Source organism: Rhipicephalus sanguineus, chromosome 3, assembly GCF_013339695.2.
Source record: "Rhipicephalus sanguineus isolate Rsan-2018 chromosome 3, BIME_Rsan_1.4, whole genome shotgun sequence".
Taxonomy (NCBI): domain Eukaryota; kingdom Metazoa; phylum Arthropoda; class Arachnida; order Ixodida; family Ixodidae; genus Rhipicephalus; species Rhipicephalus sanguineus.
This window is the reverse complement of record NC_051178.1, coordinates 46,564,231-46,581,944: the sequence shown is the minus strand read 5'-3', so window position 1 is coordinate 46,581,944 and position 17,714 is coordinate 46,564,231. Positions and strand designations below refer to the sequence as shown.

Below are 17,714 nucleotides of genomic sequence, written 5' to 3'. Positions count from 1 at the left end.
TAAAATACACAAATAGGATTGTTTCGTTATCTACACTTTCCCAAGAAACTGTTCTCCATGTGTCAGGATAGTGCTAGTTCAATAATTAAGCATAGAGGGAAAATTGTACTTTAATACTAATTTGAATTTCATGTTACATTGACCACGTTACACACTGTAATGATGTGATGTACGAAGATAAGGTAAAAAATTACCTTGTCTTCATGGGGATAAGCAACACAAAGTGGTCCAGCATGAACATCAATGTTTTGAACACTGAACAGAGCTCAAAATTGACTAGTAGTCACATGACAAGGTATCCAACCATTTTTCTCAGTGATAAATGTAGAGGTCTTGCAAAACAGCAGTGAGTCACAGTTTTAGAAACATTAAGCTAACCAGCAAGCAGCTAAACTAGTACAGTTAAGCAACCATCAAGGTCACCTAATTCCACTAGCTGCAAGGCTACGATTAAAGATCTAGATATTTCCTGTGACCAACTTTGCAAGCATGTTGAAAGTGCATCAGACGAAGAAGAAACGAAATGGAGATATGCACATTTCCAAACTAATGTTTTATGTGCTCTTATTTGGCTGTCATTCAAAGTTTTCTTTTTTATTTGTTTATAGCGGAGGAGTGGAAAGCATTTGAATCCACAATGGAGAATTCACACAGGTTTTCCTGGCCTGAAAGAGAGCTTTGCCAAAAATTATTATTCATGACTGGAAACTGCTATGTCTTCCATTGCAGGCGCCAAAGATACACCCTTCCCTTTTCAGAGTGTGCCAGCAGTTTTCTATAATTCTGCGTCACGTAAACACGTCACCCACATGCGATCTATGTGCTGTTAAAACACTGCCTCAGAAAATAAATTTTCACAGTGAGACACAGAAAGCAACAGTCAAGGTTTACCATCACATACAACTCCTCAAAAGGAGTTTTCCTTGAAAAAACTCCTTAGAATGAGCAAGGTTTAAAAACTCCTTAAAAGGAGCAAGGTTTAGGGGCAAGAAAAGCTCCTCAAAATTGGCAGTTTTGCCCTTAACTTCTAACTTCAAGGAGTTTTCAAGGAATGTATTACAAGGAAGCAGACAGCGAGTTCCATAATGCAGAATCAAACACAAACTAAGCAAAGACAAGTAAGCAGAAGAGATCACAGTGTGCAGCTGTTACGTGTGCAACAATGCAGACTCACCATTTTGCAGTCTGTTGAGTGTTTCTTGCTGCTCCTGTACTTTAAGCTGCAGTGAGGCATTCTGAGAAAGAGGGGAAAAAAGTGCACACGACCAGTGTCGCTGGTGTCATGAGCTGTTTGCAGAGCATTCTAGGCTAGCTAAGCAACACACTGATCTCATGTACCTTCATGCACTAGGTATATATATTGAAGGTTATTAATCTAATGTATCTTTTTCATATTTATTCATAAGGCTGGTATTTCTGGCATTCATCTCAAAAGAAATAAGTTAATGAAACCAGCTTTCCAATTCAATGAAACATGGTATTTCTACATCTACTTATTTTTGTACCTCCATAATAAGCTTTTATATTGCCTTCAAGTCATGAATGCACTAAAGAAAATTATTCATTAGATTCACAACACCTGCCACAGAAGTAGGCTTACGTAATGCAACAGATTAAGTGGGTGTCTGAATATATATGCGGAGAGTGTCTTAAAACCACAAATTCCATTTCTTTGTTCACTTAGATATCAAAGGGCAAGAAAAGAGCTCAATTATAGTCATGTAATGTAAAATTACCACTAACTCATCTACATGATGAGCAAAAAGAGGAGGGCTGCATAGCAACAATCTGGCCACAATCCCAATATTTTACAACAGGTGTGGTCTTTTTCTTGTCAGCGACTGGTTTGTGGAAACTGGTTTCTGGAAAAGCTATCATGTCAAACTATTTTGGCTTGCCACTATTTTTCTTTTGGTTTTGAGGACGAGGACATTAACATAATGGAAATTTTTTTAAAGGACCCCCGACACGAAAATTTTGTTTGTGGCTTTCTTACTGTAATTTGTAGCTTTGAGTCTGGTAATCCCGAAATTGAATCGTAAATGCTCTAAAATATATATAATTAATGCTAGCATCATTAACTGTGACCAATTTTAGTATCACCTCAAAACACCCGCCTAATATCATGAGAAACTAGCGCACCAACACAGGGGAGCACGTAAGGTGATGTACGCTCAAGCTTTGGTGACGTTGAAAGCGCAGTTTTTAAATCAGGGCCTCACACGCTGTAAAGAACGAAACGATGTAGGTGTTTCGGTACGAGTTAAGCCTGTTAAGCATTCATCAGACTGTCAAGAGTGTGTCTCTTAGGAAAAAAGAGAAGCATTCCTGCCATAAGCAGCCAGAACCACCTTGAGAGCAGCCGGCAACAGAGCGAGAGGGGCGAGGAAGAATAGCCCTCGTTGGGTGCCAGTCATGGTATTGTGCGCACCCTCAAATCTTCTGTGACGTTGACAACACTCGCTATACTTGTGGAACATCACACAAGGCCCCAACCTACATTGTACTCATGGCAATGTCACTACTATGAGTTGTAGCTACTACGAGTTGTTGCATCCGAGGCTGATGCTCTACCTCTACACAATCACTGCGGCATTGGAGCGAGCAATAGAAAGGAAAATGTAAGGTGGAGCCTTATGGGGCAAGAAGAGAGCAGAATGGGTCAGGGAACAAAAAGGTGTTAAGGACAACGTAGTTGAAATCAAGAAGTAGAAATATGCATGGGTAGGGCGTGTAGCACGTAAGCAAGATAAGTGCTGGTTATTAAGAGTAACAGACCGGATTCCAAGAGAAGGCAAACATGCGAGGGGGAGACAAAGTTAGGTGGGCAGATGAGATTAAGAAATTTGCGGGTATAATGTGGCCTCAGCAAGCACAGGACCAGGGTGATTGGTGGAACATGGGAGAGGCCTTTGCCCTGCAGTGGGCACAGTCAGGCTGATGATGATGATGAGTTGTTGAGGAGGTCGGTGAACAATACCGAGCACGTTGCACTCGCATTCACTACAGACGGATTTTTTTAGAGGCTTCACAAGAGTTCTCTGAAATGTCCTGCACATACATATAACGTTGACTCATCATCCTCATCCTAGGCTGATTCTTATTAATGACTATTAGTTGAAATTAAAAAAAAATCCTCAGTGTTCTGTATGAATGCTCCCAATATGACTTGAAGGCAAAAGCTTTTAGCGTGGCTATATTGCTGTGCGTTTTATATCACGCAATCTCTGCTTTTTAAATTTTTTTCGTCCCGCAAATGCCGCAAGCATAAACTGAACATGCCGCTTTAGTGCCTCGAGCCACGAGGTGCGTGAGTGGTCACGTGACATTAGCCCGAGTCATGCGAACACCCTCTTAAGTGAAGCTTTCATTCCTCACAAATTGGAGTTGTAGGTGTAACTGCAAAAAAAGGGGGGGGGGGGAAGCGCTTATGAGTGTACAGAAATGCGGATGTACACAAATAAGGCCCTTGAAGGTACACCGGTGACACGCATGTTTATATGTGCCGTTTTCCAATAACTGATGCTCTCTCGATCGTGGGTCTGTTGGAGATAGCTGTTTCTGATACGGCAAGCTGATCTTTTGTTGAGGTCATCGAGGCGACTTGTGACTTCACGTTGCTACATTTCATCATTGCCTGAATACAAATGCATGACCTTCGTTGTTGCCAGTAGCAACTGAAGTGCTGCGCTGCTAAGCACTGAATGATGGTCCGATTCCCGACATGAAGCAAGGAAACAGTGAGCAAGGAGTATTGCACAATGTGAAACAAAGCAAATAATCGTGGTGCATCCTTCATCTGTGCTAATGCATTGTGTCAGCAATTCATCCAAGCGTCCACTCTGCCACACTTGGTCAGGCATAGAAAAACTGCTCGGTTAAGTTGGGGAGACTGACGAGACTAGCGAGGGCTGTGGTCAGTGCTGCACATAATTCTTCCTCTTTACTTTTCTTAAACTCGTTTGCCAAAGAATAGCAAGAATAAATATGTTTCACAGAGCTGGAACATATCGTAATTTGACATGGTTTGCTGCACCACTTGCTGAATAGAATGATAGCACCCCACTAAACTCAGAAGGCAGGTTTACAGTGTGCAACGAAACAGCGAAAAGCAAAGAGATTAAGTCGTCAGTAGAAATGCATTACCTCATTGCGGTACTTCTTGGCCAGCCTCTGCTGCTCTTCGTAATGCTGCTTCAGTTCTTCATAGCACGATCGCAGGTCCTCATAGTCTCTCACCGCTGGAATGACATGAACATACGTTGCTTTTCATCAGGCTGCTCATTCACATTTTAAAATGAATCCTTTTGATTCAGAACTCTTAAAGGGGCAGTTGAACACAGTAAGAAAAATCTCTGCTGTCTGCAGACAATGATATCATCAACATGTGAACCAAACATGATTCCACCAGATGCAGCAAAGCGTCTGCCCACAATCTATCATAAACAGTTGCTCACTTCATCCTCTGGTGTTCTTGGCCTCCTCTATATTATGCCTCTGTGACACAAGAAACACACCTGCGTAATGGAAGATAGACACCAGCCACTGGGTGATGGCTTATGATCATGAGTCCCTATTGATTGAAAGCTCATGAATGGATGTGGAAAAGTATAGGGGAAAGTTGACGTTGTGCTCTGTATATCTTGATTATTATTAAGCCCATTTCAAGAATGTTTGGAAAAATATATTCGCAATACATGACACATTTACAAGACAGTTGCTATATTTAGGCCCATGCCGTTCCTGCAGCTAGGGCATTATAGCAGCGACAAAATTTATATGAGTTAACTGTATAATTGTACATTATCCTAATAAACCTTTCTTTTATTAACCTTTATTATTTATTCATTCTTTTTTGTCCATCTTTTTATTACTGACTTTTAATTGCATATGTTGCAATTGAAAAATTGAGGCCCAGCACTAACAAAGTAGTGTTTGCATAGCAGAAATTCCAAGGCTGGCAGCACTTCTGAGCAATACTTGCCCCAGTGATATGCTGAAAGTGCACTGGTGTTCTATTAACAAAACTTGTCAACTTTAAGAATGCTCTTGGGAAACTGAACTCAACATAAATCAATGTGGTGCGATGCAACAGCACTGTATTCGGACCCATTCTCTTTTGTGCTTGTTTTAGTTGCACTGAAGTCTAAATCATGTTTAACCCACTAGCCCAATCTTCAACCCTCCTAATTGAGACACCACACTGCTTCAACGTATTACTCATCTCAGACATGCATGTAATGTGCATGCCCTCTACGAGAACCTCATAAACTTTAAATTCATACATTGGTGTCTTTCCTTTCATTCCCAAAACACTAAGTCTCTTTCCCGTTCGCTTTCTTTCTTTTTTTTTTCAGTTATTCTAAACAGATTTTGAGGAAGACTATGTGGGGCTCATGACATCATTCCACCTTTTTAAACAAGTTACAGAAATTACTAATGTGGTAAACCACATATGAAGAACAGAGATGAATTAACATGGGTAATTAATTCACAGTAAATTGTGTACTCGAAGCATAGCAGTAACGATGCCATGTGTATATAGCAAAAATGTTGACAACAACATACAGTTATTGATCTTTAAAATGCGTGAGAGGACATTTCAACATCTCATTTTAAAAAACTGGCAGTGAATTTCCATGAGATGAACTGTCGAACTGTAATGCAATAACGTCGAAGTCTGGGTCAGTTGGTACATGACGCTGAGGCAAAAACCAGTCAAAAAGACGCCGGACAAAGGGAAGAAGTGACACACACCAGTCCTTGTGTGTGTCACTTCTTCCCTTTGTCCGGCGTCTTTTTGACTGGTTTTTGCCTCAGTGTCGAACTGTGCAAAGAATTTAATGGAGAAATGCAAAGGTGTAATAACACCCGAGGAATAATTTATAGATTGTTATAAGAACAAATAAGGCAACATTAGCCAGTTCTGGCCAATGTTGGCAAGCGCTAGCACTACACAAGTACTAAATATGTCGCAACATGCATTTCACGTCATGCATATCCACATTTATTCAATTAAAGAGGTGAGCACAATGACTTCGTGCAACTTTAGACATGACGCACTTTATGCCATTTATGTCAGGAGCTGTTATGTCATGCATGCACATTTGTGCAGCCAGTTAAAAGAATGGTCACGGTGGCACCACGTGATTTATGCGACTCATGACATTTATGACATGTTTAGAAAATGAAAGCTGTCACATTTTGCTATGCATGCTATTCATGTAACAGCACATCATTTCATCTTTGCCATATTGCATGGGTGTAATGCACGATCCTGTATGCCAAGTTAATGAAATGACCCTACCGGCTTTGTGACGTACGAGATATCACTGTTAAACGAAAAAAACTTGGTGGAATCATGCCGTTCATGCTATATTACATGTCATAACGCATTGGACGTGGATGTCACGTTATTCATCTTTGTCATGTCCCTGTCAAGCATATTTTGATACATATGAAATTAATAAAACGACCATGATGGCATCATAATGTAGGAGGCTGTACGGACACTCTCAAAGTGCTGTTGGTTTGCCAAGGATGCTTTACATTCAAAGACGTTCCTTGCACCTCTGTGCAGCATGATAAGACTATACAGAATGTCAATAATTATTGCGTGCAAACATTTGGGATACATGTGAACATATCTTGAAATTAGTGTACAGCACCCGTATAGCACTGCGAGTCAGGTTAACATAAGTAAAATCGACTACAGTTGCACAGCATCAATTCCACAACTTCAACATGTGCCGTAACAATAATTTCTATTGATGTAAGCGCCACTGTAAAACAAACATACTCATTTATCTGAACACTGTGATCAGTTGCAAAGGCAATATGTCCACTACTTAAAACAAACAAAAAAGAAAGTTCTAAGCAACGACATGTTACAAAAAGGAAAATAAAAAGCTAGTTGATTTTTCTTTTAGATCTTCTTATTGATTCTGCCGCGAGAGGTTCTAAAATTTGTGTTCAGCTTGAGCTCCACATCATAGGCATCTACAGCTCACTGTCTTTCACTGCAGTGGCAAGGTCTGCTATTTATATGAACAGCAACGTCTACTGCATGCAACGAAAGACGTATGACTGACACATACACAGCTGCCGCGCACACATCACATGGATGTTCGAAACGGCCCAGAATCTACAGCGTCGGCTTAAAACAAGCGTGTCCCTGTCACGCAGTACATACGGCGTCGGATGACGCATGCAACGCACGCGCTGCTAAGAAAATGAAAACACGCGCGCGCGGAAATGAAGTAAGAAAAAGTGCCGGCGCGCTCGCTTCCTGGCCGTCAAAAGCGGGCGGAGCAGCTGATAATTCGACGTAGTAGCGTTGCGCATCGGTGGCGCAATACGAGAGAGAATGTGCTGATAAGCTGGTTCGGAGATCAATGAGCTGTTAGCCGCAATCTCGATCAGGCGCGTCATCTTACCTTGCCTTGACAGCTGAGTCAGTCGGACGAATTTGGGCCTCTCCAGCTCGTAGTCGGCGCAAGTGGCACACTGCGCGGACATCTTCGCAGTGGATACCGCAGAAAGAACTCCTCAAGATAGTCGCATTGACGCGCGAAGCTCCAAGATCACCTGCGCTAGTGCGCGCTCCACGCAGTTACAGGTCGACGGGGGGAAGAGTGTAACGATCCCGGAACAGGCCGAAATATGACCGGCCGTGCAAAGTAAAAATCGTGAGGAAACGAGGCGCCGCGCGTCGTGGCGAAGAGATAAGAAAAGAAAAAAATCGAATGAGCTAAAACCTCCCCTGCCAGCCGGGGAGTACTCCGTCACCCCCCTCGACGCCGCTCGACGAAACCAGCGCGAACAACGCTGAGCGGTAGCGGATGCTGGCCCGTTGGAGATAGCGAGATTAAACCGCCGCGAAGTCGCACACACACGAGCACAGGCTACACTTGAACCCTGAGATGGGCCGTCGCACGCAGCCTCGGAAGGGAGGAGTCTTTCACGGGGCAGATGAGAAACCGGCTCGCCAAGGTAGATCTCTCGACAGAAGCGCGGATACGAGTTTCATGCCGAGCACGTGTGTTTGCTACGTTCGACGGTGATGTAATACTGCTACGTCATTTAGTTTCGGTTTCGCTTTCTTTTGTAAAAGTACTCTTCTCTTTCATTTTTTTTTATCTGTGGCCTTGCCTAAACTTTGTACTTTTTTCATCTACCACTGGGGGTTATTGATTCTCACCCAAAATTAAAATTTTTTAAATGCTTCTAGAAGCAAGGTTTCGGTTTTGTTTCTGCATTATTCATGCTTTTTTGTTTGATTATTATATGCGTGCTGCGCAAACCATTAATTCAGTATGAAACGCTATGACTGCTCTCATATCACCCCAAGACAAATAGGATCTGAAAGTAAATTGCAAGAATAATTTTTGAGCATCAATCTTGTCGCCATCGCACACTGAGAGGACGGGTGGTACTCTAGTACAAACTATAGTGTAGAAATGGTCCAAACGTAACCCCATATGCGCGAAAATGCACGCGACAGCGAAGAGCGATGCGACGTAGAGCGCCTTCGCGCTAGCGGTTGCTTGGATGGGCAAACGCCATTCACGCGACGGCTTCGGTAGCTTCGGCGAGTGATCTCCACTGTTGCTGCCATGAGGGCGTTTGCTCGTACCGAAAGTAGCCCGTCATCAGCTGTATGCAACGTAAAATACGATTTTTTTTGTTGCATAATGGTACATTAAATGTTTTTCAATGTCTTGCGGTACCTTTTCGATCCCATCACTGCTGCTACGTGCCGTCAAGTTGATGAACGTTGTTGTTGGTGCGCGTCGATAAGCAAGTGGCGACAACCAGCAGTACGCCACTGATGTGCATCCTGTTTCGGTGTTTTGTATGGGCTGCCTGAGCACAGCACTTCCGGGCAACGGGCGTCGGATCCAAATCTGAAAAACCGAGCTATAGTGCCTAATAGGCACTATAACCGAGCGATCGCGCGATATCGACCACGCGACACGTCGTGCGAACATCTCGATCGTTTCGTTGCTCATAGCGTCGCTTGTCGCGTGCATTTTCGCGCATATGGGGTTTGGCCATTCGCAGATCGCTGTTAAACAAGCCAATTTCTCCTCACGTGAATTTATGATAGCGTTATGCATGTAAACCACTGTAACGGCTTCCACGGAGGTCAAGGGCACGGACAACAACAAGTTGAATGACTCTGCTGATAAGACGTCGCAATCCTCGTCGTAATGCGCTGTCTGCGCTAGAACCTTTCTCGACGTTCGCCCAGATCCCAGTCGGCGAAATTTTTGTGTTGTTGCCAAAGGACTAGCTATACAATGATAACGAGAAGACGCGGGTGCTTTCTCTGCGGCTGACATATTTATTAGTGCCACAATAGGTCGCATAAAATGTCGTAACAACTCGCTCGAGGACTCAGTCGCCGCACGTCACTTGCGCCGCTGGTTAAAACGAAAAAGCGAGTCCGAAAACTGCCGCGAGTATGGAGAGCCGCGAGCCTTGCGCACTATAACCAGCACATTTTTAATTAATAATATTAGAGACTGGTACTGCTTGCTAGACAATCTTAGCTAAAGTATTGAAGCGTCGTGCTTAGGATGTTAGGGTTCATTCGAAAGACTCGAACCTCCCGCTGGATCGAAGAAAATACTAAAGCCGGAGTTGCGACGTCAGCTGGTCTGCCTACACTGCGCCGCTCGCCTCGCGCGCCCCCACCCAAGGTCAATCTAAATAGGTCGCGAAAGTCGGAACGAAAAGTGGTCGGAAACCTATTGCGACAAACATCAACACCCGCGTGACGATTAAAGCGCTGCTATGTGAGGGGGGGACAAATAATGAAAACAAAAAATTAATTAAGCATTTATTTTCATTAGTTTTAATTTTATTTGTCACGAATTAAATTAGTAGATTACTTTAATCAAACTTTAGTCTTGGGTATGTGGTTGAGTGGCCAATTTTTTTCGTTTATTTTCAGAAACAGCGGGCACATGCAGGCAGTCTGGTAACATGGGCCAACGGTTTTGCGCATTTTCAGATGCAAAGGGCTCGCTCGTTTTTGCGCTGTAGGTTTGTGCCTGTCGTCCGTAGATGATTTCCTCGCATAAGCGTTGTTTTGTAGTCGTGGTACTTGGCAGAAGGTAATATAGCCCATCGCAGCCATCGGGAACCGTTCCAGTGACTGTGTTTTGCCAGCGCACGGCCGCGTGCTGTCGCCCTTCGGGACGATGAGTCCGCCACGCTACGCGAAGAAACGCTGCGCTGTCTACGGATGCAGAGCAACACGTGTGCAAGGTTTGTGTGTGTGATGATGTGGATTGTGTGGCCCGTGACGGGGCGAAGAGGGAACGACAGTTCTGCTCTGCGGTACGCGTTGAAGGGGAAGACGACGAAAAGGAAGCGCGAGCGGGGCGTGCGGCTCGAGGAGTTGGAGCGCGACACGGTTGAAACGGCAGCCGCTGGTCGGCGGTTCGGGTCGCGACAATCGCTTAACCAGGCGTCCGGCAGCCTTGCGGACCTGGTGAGCCTGTTTCCCGCTGTGTGCCCGGTGCTGACACGGAGACCCGAAGCCTAGTCTGTTCTTGGCCTGAGGTCCTGGGGCCCGAGTGGTGTCACGAAGTGGCCGCGGCTCATGTTGGCGACGGGCAGCTAACCTGCGCTGCAGTGGCCTGGTGATCTACCGGCCTGCAGTGCCATCATCACCACCACTACCACCTCGCCACGGTCAAGGCAGCGTGACTGTTGACTGCCCAAGGAGTACCGGTGACGACCGACCTCGCCGCAGCGGCAACAGTTCATAACGGCGAGTAGGACAGTTTGTGTGCAAGCGCGTAGGACGTTTAGGATGTAAATATGCTGTAGTGTGTTGTGTGCGAATCGTCAGAGTTATCGGTTGTGTTAAAGTCTGTGTTGTGTGTACAGAATCACCTGACTGCCGGTTGAATTATTTCGGATCCAGGGCCCACATTACACCATCACAGTGTGCACGTTGAATTGTTATGCTACTTCTGATTTCTGTGTTATATATTTTGGGGTAATATCCTGTTCAACTGCAATATTTCGCCAATAAAATGCACCTTATTTATCAAATCTGTCTTTTTCGTCTTCCCGTTATCTTGCAGGCTTCCATTATGGAGCCGTCATAGTGATAAGAAAAAGAACATGCAGCTATAAAAAAAAGTAAGAAGCGGCGCCCTGTAAAAAAATTTCATGATTTCGCGCCCATCGCGTTAAAACGTGACGTCATTTCCGCTTCCGGTTGTGACGTCACCTTTTTCTTTTTTTAATTCTGTTTGTCCCCTCCTCACATAGATGGCGACTGTTGCAACAACTAGCCACCGGCTTGACACGTGGGCTTCTACGGAAGTTACGCTACCAGTGCCCCCACCCTCCTCTTCTCCTCGTCCAAGATGGCGGCCGCCTCGCGGACGGAGCTCGGAGCCGGAGCCTACGCTTCGATCAGTGATGAATGGTGACGCCAGGACCGCATCGCCGGTCTGCGCCGCCACGGCCGTCAAGAGGCCCCCCTGCGACGACGGCTGCAGCGACGTCGACGAGCGCCAGCCTTCGTCGGCGAGCGGCAGCGGCGGCCCGGCCGCCAACAAGCGGCGCGCGGCGGCGATCGAGGTGAGCCGCTTCTGGAACGAGCCGACCTCGAGCCCGCGACTGAGCCGTCGGTTCTACGGCGTCGACTGCCAGGTGCTCGCCAAGCGACTCCTGGGCAAGATCCTCGTACGCCGACTGGGCCGACGGCACAGTGCTCAAGTGCCGCGTCGTCGAGACTGAGTGCTACTTGGGCTGCGACGACCAGGCTTCGCACTCGTACAACGGCCGGCGCACCGAGCGCAACGAGCCCATGTTCATGGACCCAGGCACGGCGTACGTGTACGTGGCCTACGGCATGTACCACTGCTTCAACATCTCCAGCGAGGGCGACGGCGCCGCGGTGTTGCTGCGCAGCGCGGTGCCCCTCCAGGGCGTCGAGCTAATGCGGCGCCTGCGCGGCGCTCGCCGCAAGGACGCCGGACGCAAGCTCAAGCTGTTCGAACTGTGCAACGGGCCCTCCAAGCTGTGCCTCGCCATGAACATCACCAAGGAGACCCTGAACAAAGAGTTTCTGCCCGACAGCCAGGCGCTGTGGCTCGAGAGAGACGGCGATGGCGACGTGCCGCCCGAGCAGATCGTCGTCTCTCGCCGTGTCGGCATCGAAGGAGCGGGCCGCGAGTCGGCGGCCAAGCCGCTGCGCTTCTACCTGAGAGACTGCGACTGCGTCAGTGTCAGGGACAGGGTGGCGGAGACACGGGCAGCAGCACAGCAGCAGCAGGTCGTCGCGGCGCTACAGCCGCCCGTGCCCTAGCTGGCGCACTTTTAATAGGATTGATTGTGTGTGTTTTTTCACGGACCCACGGCGACAAAATGTATGTGCGAGCAGTGATCTCCCTCACCACCACGCCCCCCGATTCACGTAGCCCCTACGTAGGTGCTGATACTTTGTGCGTCTATGTTGTGTTGGTCGTTGATCGACTGCACCGAAGACGCTGCCGAGTGAAGCCCTCTCCGTTCAAGAGGACCACGCTTGCATTGCTTTCCCCGTTCAGTTACGGCTCCTACGCCAGCCGGTGAATGTGTACGCTCATCTAGTGCAGCCTCGGAAACGCCACCACCTCTACCTCCGCTTTTAACCAAACACCCAGGCATGCGGGGGATGTTTTTTTTTTCTTTCCCTATTGTTGCTACGTTCCACAACCCCTCCCCCACAGCCGCCCCAGCGAGAGTCAAGCTTGTTTTTTGTTGTGTTCTTTTTTAAATATTATTTCTTTCCGCGCCTTGTTGCCTCTTTTATTGATGTGTTTGTTGAGGAGACTTTTGCGCATGCACCCGTCATCAACCGACGAAGAAGCCGGTGTTGCGCGCTTGCGCTCGTATTATAAAGAACAAAGGGACTTCGCATTGGTGCCGCCCCTCTGCTGAGGTTGACGAGTGTCGTATACGTGTCCTCTAGCGCATATGCGTATGCATTGAAGCGCCACGCCCGGATGTTCTGCGATCCTCATTTGCGCGAGCTTGCGAGCTGCCGTGCGCGATCGCGTCCTGCTGGGTGTGTGCGTGATTGTGCGGGGGTAAACATCAGCCGACCGCCGCAGCCTATCGGTCTCTGTTTACTGTCCAACAGCCGCTGCAGCCCATGCGGCCACCAGCTGATGGCTAGCCAAGTGCGCAGTCCCACAAGCTTTGCTTCTGCCACCCGAAACGGAAAAAGCAAGCGCATATGCTTCGGAATGCCGCTTCGTTGCCATTGTGCCCGACAGATGGCGCCACCTACGCGGGTTGGCATTTCTTTTTTTCGTGTCGCGCGTATTTCGAGCGAAGCGCTTCGCTGTATCCGCTTAGTTTGCGCTCTTAAAGGGTAACCTAGTCTAAATCGAGTACATAATCGCTCGCAGGCCTTTCGCGAACCCTGCTGCGCTGTACTAGATATCTCTTTCAGCAAAGAATTTTCGCAGCTCGAAATACCGAAGTAATTACTGCATTGGAAGCCTGGCGAAGCGTATGTGGTCACTCTCGAATCGAGCAGCGTCGAATATATTTACACATGCACAAAACAAAGCAAAAGCTGTACGTGTGTTCAACAACCGCGAAGCAGCCTCATGAGTGAATGAAACGGGTAAATCGGCGCTCATCCAACACACTTTGCTCTTTGCTTGGAATGACCGATGTAACAAAACATTACCGCTTTAAACGTTTTGCAGTATTCGTTCACATATGCTGCATTGCGTACGCTACCTCTGGCTTAGTTGTGAGCCCTCTCGGCAGCTACAGGCGGAAAACCTTCTTTTGCCACGAATGAAATCCGTATTTAAACAAGGTGCGATAAATTCCTAATATGAGCGAGGTGGCAATCGTTCTTGTTTTTATATATGAAACCGTGCCAGAGGCGTAGCCAGAATTTTTTTTAAGGGGGAGGGGGGTCAACTGTGGTAGGTGGTCATAATTGATTCTGGAGCCCCTACTGCCGCGCGCCTCGCAATGATATCGTGGCACACATCACCTCATAAACATTACATTGCTATCCTGTCGCATATACCTATATATGTGCACGACAGGGGCGTAGCCAGAAACTTATCTCGGGAGGAAGGGGGTCCGCCCGTCATTTATATATATATATATATATATATATATATATATATATATATATATATATATATATATATATATAGTAGTTTTAAGAAAGCTCATCTATGTTTTACTTATACCTTGCGTCGACCAAAGTTAGCTCTTCATTGCATTCAAGTATTTTGTTTGTGCGCGTGTGTGCATTTCTGTACCCCTATGTATAAAAACTAAAAGGAAAACGGGGTTACCCGCACCCAGGGGCGTAGCCAGAGGAGGGGGGGGGGAGGTGGAGGGTTGAACCCCCCCCCCAACATTTTTTGATTTTGCATGTGTATATAGACACGCACACATACAAACGCACGCACGAGCATAAAAAAGGATGGTTGAACCCCCCCCCACGAAAAAAATTTCTGGCTACGCTTCTGCCCGCACCTACCTCCAATTTAACATAAATGAATAGCGGAGATATCCGAAAGTAATTTAAAAAAAAAGATTATTTAAAAAAGAACATCAAGGGAAAAACCTAACGAGTGTGCTCTGTAACTTCAAGCTCTCCTTTTGGGAGGATCATGTCAAAATGCATCGGCGGTGTATTTCCCTGGCTAAGTTCATGTTTGGCGTGCGTGCGTGTGTGTGTTTATTTCGAATGCGGAGCGTTTTTGTATGCGTGAAAGTAGAGACATGGCGTCGAGGAGGGATGCGAGCCTGTCGGGCGTTGATGACGACTGCAGGAGGGCGGAGCCCATTTTGTTGCAGCAAGAGACGGCCACGTGGTTGCTCGTTGAACTCAGCTGTCGTTCCGACCAGGGGTGCAGCCGGAAATCTTGGGCAGCCTTGCATGTTTTTTAACAGCGAACTTTGACAAGACACCGGTATGGTTTTCAAAGGAAAATAAGCAAGGGATGATCGAATTTTCGCGCTAGCATAGCGAATGCCATGCTTGATGTAATGAGGAAAGATGCAGCAGCGATGGCTTCGTTGGCGTAACTGCGATTATAATCGAGACGTACACGCTAAATTATCATGATTGACTATGATAGAAGTGCATTTGGGCATTGATCGAGTGATGTCGTGTTAGTGATTAATGTGCGTCGGGATTGTGTTGGCGTGGGGACGTGTCACAGTGAAGGAAGTGCGCATTACGGATACCAAATGAAGTAGGTACGCTCGAGATTTGTTATTGTTCAGTAGTTCGGAATGTCACTGTTCCGCACACGTAAATGAGTCGCAGAGTGTTGTGTGTTGGGTGGGGCATATTGTTTGAAATAATGTGCGTTTGCGCAAATTGTGTGTGTGTGTGTGTGTGTGTGTGTGTGTGTGTGTGTGTGTGTGTGTGTGTGTGTGTGTGTGTGTGTGTGTGTGTGTGTGTGTGTGTGTGTCTGTGTGTGCGCGCAAAAAAAACAATATGTAAAAATTTCGAGGTGGCGAGGGAGGAGGGGGAGATATACAGCACGGGGTTTATGATGTGCTGAAAACATGGCCTCTATTGAAAGGTGAGTCTATACAAACAACTGGCACTGTTCTTATGGGTGCCGATCGTATGTCCGTAAGCCTCAGTTTGCATCGTTTATACAACAAGGTTACGTATGTCCGTGGTATATTAAAAATTACCTCAGATTGAATTACTATAGTTGAAAAGGAGCTAACAACTGCAATTCGCCTTATGTGTGCAGCACCCTTGGGCAAACGGAGCTCAGGTGCGAGGAAACGTTATCATTGTGTCGAGAGTGCGGCCGTTGTAAAAGAAATGCCCCACAAAGAGCCCAATGCCAGCGCCGCTCAACCCACACCAATTGCGTCGGCGCTGCCGGAATGGGCGCTGTGCCAGCTTCGTTGCCTAGCTCCCATTTCATTCTTGTGCAAGCAAGCTCGGCTGTTCGTCTCGAGGTTTCTCGTTACCCGAGTGGCTCTGCTTCGATGTTTTGCTTGGCACCAGTTGATTAGTTCCGTCCCGGCCCTTTTCTGCGCTTTTCCTTCGGACGACCGCGCAGCGTGTGCTCTTGCGCGTCTCCGCATCATCGGATACGTGGGATGGGAACGGAAGGGGTTTCGCTCGCTAACCAGGCGCGGCTTTGTAACCAAATGCGCTCAAGGACAACGAAGAAAGAGGGCTTACCGCTACTAGAAAAGCAAATACATACGGTACGCTTTCGAGAGATGCGCGTCACCTGTCGATATGAGCAGAGCTATTTCCGCCTCTTTCCGTGATTGAAATTGTTGGCTTTGCCATCGCGTATATAGTTACAAATAAAGAGGGGGGTGTTGTAGAATAAAAGCTGTCCTCGGCCAGTTTGACGAGTCTGCAACCCTTTAATTTGGCAGGGTGGCAATGTCACATATATATAGTACGTATACGGTTGTATGCACGCATACGATGGTCGGTTAATTGCAAGGAGTTGCAATTAACCATGCGTAGGGGTGCCCGTCTTTCAAAATCCTAGAAAATAATATTACCACCGCGGTTTTGGCAACAAGGTCAATTTTGATGGTCGCTTAATTGATACACTTGGCAGAGGCGTGCAGCTAAGCGGGAGGAAGACTTCCCCCCCTCGGACCGCATACCTCAGCAGCCCTCATTTAGCGGCTGCAGTATCGTTCAAGACATGTAATGTAATGCTGGCAGGGGCGTGGGCAAACATATTTTTCGGGGGGTGAGGGGAGTGGATTCAGCCACCATTTATGCATGTTCGTACGTGGTTTGTATGTGTGCGTGTATGTATACACGTGAAAATTTTAAAAATTTCGGGTGGAGTTGAAACCACCTCTCCCCTGGCTACGCCAATGAATGCTGGCATGATTCTTGCGCGAACTTGCAAATTTAGATGCAACAATGACATTTAGGTTGTGTACCTCTCTCACGTAACGTCGTGTTGGTACGATGTAGCTTAGAGCGCACGAACTGACGAGGACACACAGAGAGGTCTGTGCGTAGGCGTTCGTAGAGTTCTCTGCTAGGAAGGGGAGGATCACCACCGCCCTGTTTGGCAGTCCGAAAGAAAACAAGATGCTCAATGGATGCGAAAATGAAGCAATGCTCACAATGGCATACCCTTGGTCCCCGGCTTTACGGGGAACAAAGGTGCAAACTAAACCGTTCTTTGAATGCGACATCAGGCATAGAGTTTCTTGCAGTTACCTAGAGGGAAAACTGGCGCTGCGAGCTGTTGTACGCATGGAAATGCTGGGACATGTGAGATTCGGACTTGGCTCGGTGTCACGGATTCGGGCGGGTCCCGGGCGAAAGACTCAGTCAAGACCACATTGTCAAAACAACACATTTATGAAGCAAAGGCACTGCACTAGGAAAATGTACAAATATACAGAAATAGTCACCGCAAACAAACTCCAACTATCGACTATCTATATAACTAAGCTGTCCTAGCTACTCCTTGTCCAGCAACTTCAGACCGCTAATGTGCAAGGCAGTTCTTGCTTGTGCGGACGCGGTTCGTCGTCAATGTCCGGCCAGTATATGTTGACCTCGTTCGGGCCATTTCTTGTCCCTTGTCGATCTTGGGATCCAGTCTCATGTCCGATGCGTCGTCCGTCGCCTGCATGTGCATGCAGGCCGTCGCATCGCTGACGCTAGTAACTTATAGGCCCGTTACGCCTAACTCGTC

The 17,714-nt window shown here is 47.0% G+C and overlaps 2 protein-coding genes across 2 annotated transcripts in view; one reads left to right on the top strand and one right to left on the bottom strand.

The window, feature by feature from the left end:
* Positions 1–8,025, bottom strand: part of LOC119386616 (shootin-1) — a 67,204-nt gene extending 59,179 nt beyond the window's left edge. Inside the window, exons 1-3 of the mRNA XM_037653899.2 lie at positions 7,437–8,025; positions 4,147–4,241; positions 1,175–1,235 (exon numbers count right to left, since the gene is read on the bottom strand). Coding sequence (XP_037509827.2) covers positions 1,175–1,235; positions 4,147–4,241; positions 7,437–7,518 — 238 coding nt within the window. The 5' untranslated portion in view covers positions 7,519–8,025. The remainder of the gene's footprint in view (positions 1–1,174; positions 1,236–4,146; positions 4,242–7,436) is intronic.
* Positions 8,026–11,369: 3,344 nt separating this feature from the next.
* Positions 11,370–17,714, top strand: part of LOC119386615 (uncharacterized) — a 7,751-nt gene continuing 1,406 nt past the window's right edge. Inside the window, 2 exon segments of the mRNA XM_037653898.2 lie at positions 11,370–11,724; positions 11,726–12,304. Of these exon segments, the coding sequence (XP_037509826.2) occupies positions 11,446–11,724; positions 11,726–12,304 (858 nt within the window). The 5' untranslated portion in view covers positions 11,370–11,445.